At 41.5% G+C, this 3,240-nt stretch overlaps 1 gene segment (V, D, J or C); it reads left to right on the top strand.

Moving 5' to 3' along the window:
* Positions 1-459: 459 nt before the first annotated feature.
* LOC120240460 lies at positions 460-1,934 on the top strand. The segment is given in 2 exon segments: positions 460-508; positions 663-1,934. Coding segments are annotated over 2 exon segments (423 nt in total).
* Positions 1,935-3,240: the final 1,306 nt, after the last annotated feature.

The raw sequence follows: 3,240 nt of genomic DNA, 5'->3' as shown, positions 1-3,240 counted from the left end.
TCATTTCAGACATATACACCAGGCCTATCATTGAATAAACAGCAATAGGATCTACCTCTGTAGAACTTAACAGTGACTCAGTAATGTGCAGAGATACCAATCTTAAGTTTTACATTCTTCTTGTGCACTTATTCTCTGATCTAAAATGTAATTTGTTTGACCTATTGCTGCCATTATGTATTTGAGCCCCTCGGAGGCACAGGGTGGAGAAGAACCCTCTGCAGGGAGCTGAGCACAGACGTGACCACCAGAGGGTAGTGCGCCTGAGCTGATGGGGACCAGGCGGAGGCATCTGCATGACTAGGCTCTGGCCCAAGCACAGTCGTCTTCTTATTGGCTGCTGGACACGTGGGAACCCGCTCTGACTGGTGGGGGAAAGAAGGGCTGGCCGGTACTGGAAGTAGCTGTGCGGGCTGGAGGAGGCAGTTCTGAAACTGATGGTCATTGGTAGGAGTCATGATGGCGTCCCTGGGGACTTTCGTCCTGCTCTTGTGGCTGTCGCTGCACTGTGAGTTGAGCGTTTATGGGGAATTAGTGGATATTCTTCAGAAGTCAAGACTGGCTTTACTCAGGTTTCCTCCAGTTAGTGGAGGAAAAGGGAATTCTGCAGCATAATAACCTGGGAACTGTTCTCCTTTCTCTGACCTTCTCTTTGTGCACAGGGCTCAGCCGAGGACAGAAGGTGGAGCAGCATCCTTCCACCCTGAGTGTCCAGGAGGGAAGCAGCTCTGTTATCTCCTGTAGTTACTCAGACAGCGCCTCAGATTACTTCCCTTGGTATAAGCAAGAACTTGGAAAAGGTCCCCAGCTCATTATAGACATTCGTTCAAATGTGGCCAGAAAAGAAGAGCAAAGACTCACTGTTTTATTGAATAAGACGGCCAAGCATCTGTCCCTGCACATCGCAGCCACCCAGCCTGCAGACTCAGCGGTCTACTTCTGTGCAGCAAGTACACATTGCATCCCAGACACCTGCCGCCTGTGCTCAAACCTGCCACGGGGCAGCCCCTGTCCTTTGACACAGACCTTCAAGTAGAGCATTTGTGTCATTGTTTGTCTGCAGGTGGAAGCTAATGTGTTAGACATAAAACCTAACATAAGGCTCTTGGGATCAAGAGCCTTCCTGAAGAGAGTTAGTAAGGTTTTATTTTGAAATTCAGATTTTAATGCTGATTTACATTTACTATTTAGATTTTTGTCATACAAACAACTCTTTGTTAAATTATCACATTTCTATGTTGGATTAACTTTCAACTCTTGTCTTTCCAATACTGCAGATGTTATTTTTGGTCTGTTATAAAACACTATGTGCTAAATATAGAAGATATGTAAAAATCAAAGGGTGAAATTGTTAATTGTGTACCCAGCTAATTTATTATCAATGTTTGGTTTATTCTCTGTTTACATTCTAATGTAACTTGGATTCTGATTCTTTCCACTCATTGTTATATCCTGAATTGAGCATTTTCCTCTAACACCTGATTTTTAATAGCTCCATGAGAGATTTTCAACAGTCACAGTTATATTTTTAATTTTCTTCCTGGTCTGTCTTTCTGGCAGTATATAACAACCCTTTCTATGTGTTCTGATTACTTTCTTCTTGAGAAAATGTGACTCACACTGACTACAGAAGTTTTTATATATTCACATGCTCTAGAGATATCCACTAGTTCAGCCACTTGAATTAATGTTGTTTTTGTTAAGCGACTGGATTTTATAATGGAGTTTGGAGTGGTAATTGCATTCCCAGTCTGGCATTTTTTCTTCAGAGTTTAAGATAAGATTATTAAAAATCTATTAATTCAGAAACTGGTCTGAGAATGTCCAAAAGATTAATCCTGGACACGGACACCTCTTGAACCATGGAAGCACAATCATGAGATTCCTTTGGTTGAGAAATGTGTACAAGCTGAGTAATAGGAGGAGAAATTAATACTGTTTCACATTTATCAGCCAGCTGGTTGAAAAATGTTAGGTGTTTCCAGAGAGTTATAGTCTATCACTTAGAGAGCAGGGCAGTTGTACTGTATGCGGTTCCATCGTATTTCAAGGACTGCAGTACAAATTCTGAAGATGTAGCTGAGGATACAATGACTTTGAGACAAAGATGTTAAGCCTTGGCTACTCTATCAGGAAACTAACAATAATAGGCAATAGATATTTGCTTATCCCTAGGGCACAACCTTCTTTTTTTTTTTTTTTTTTTTTTTTAATTTTAAGGAGAGAGAGAAAGTGCGGGTGGGAGGATCCGAGGGAGGGACAGAGACAGAGACAGAGACAAAGAGACAGAATCTCAAGGAGACTCCATCAGGAGTCCAGAGTGGGGCTCAGATCTACCACACTGGGATCTTGACATAAGCTGAAATCACGTTCTCATGCTCAACAGACAGAAACAGCCAGGTGCCCCAAAACTTCCTTTAAATGTACACACCAAGAGAACGCATAATTACAATAAAATATCGTATAATCAACAGTCCTCTGGAGGTGTATGGAGCCACCTAGGTTTATTCTCCTCAGAACTGAGTATAGTAAGTACAAAGCTTACTGTGGTTCAACTGAGGTAATTAAAAAATATATAAATTCAAAAGTAGGATAACCTAATGACCAAACTCTGATGTCTATTTTGGGCTTTCTGAATGGAGCTGAGCTGTCAAAACTAAACAGTGAAGAGAAGAGACCTCAGTGATAGAAACTATTATTTAAGGGTTTCATTCTAAACTCTCCAGCAAAGAGACTAGATTTTTGTGCTTTTGGCCCCAACATAGAGACATGAACAGATACTGATAGAGAAGGGAAATTATGACATAACAGTAGGTAGACTGAAAGAGCTACAGTGGTTAGTCTAAACACTTTGCCTTCTTATCATAACATGATTTATTTCTACGTTAGGTGACACTACAAGGGTGTGAACTTACATGATTCTTTTTTTTTCTTTTTTAATTTATTTATTTTTGAGAGACAGAGCATGGGGAGCAGGGGAGGGGCAGAGAGAGGGAGACACAGAATTTGAAGTAGGCTCCAGGCTCTGACCTGTCATCACAGAGCCCGATGCGGGGCTCGAACTCATGAACCATGAGATCATGCCCTGAGCCGAAGTCGGACGCTTAACTGACTGAGCCACCCAGGTGCCCCGTGAGCTTACATGATTCTTAATCTTATGTTGTTTTCATAACCCATTACATGTAGTATTTTTAAGTGCCATCTCCCCACTTTCATCACAGATGCAATGAATGAACGTAT

This window comes from Hyaena hyaena, unplaced genomic scaffold (assembly GCF_003009895.1).
Source record: "Hyaena hyaena isolate Hyena2069 unplaced genomic scaffold, ASM300989v1 scaffold_256, whole genome shotgun sequence".
In the NCBI taxonomy this organism is placed as follows: Eukaryota; Metazoa; Chordata; class Mammalia; order Carnivora; family Hyaenidae; genus Hyaena; species Hyaena hyaena.
The sequence above is the reverse complement of the archived record's forward strand: the minus strand, read 5'-3'. Positions and strand labels throughout refer to the sequence as shown.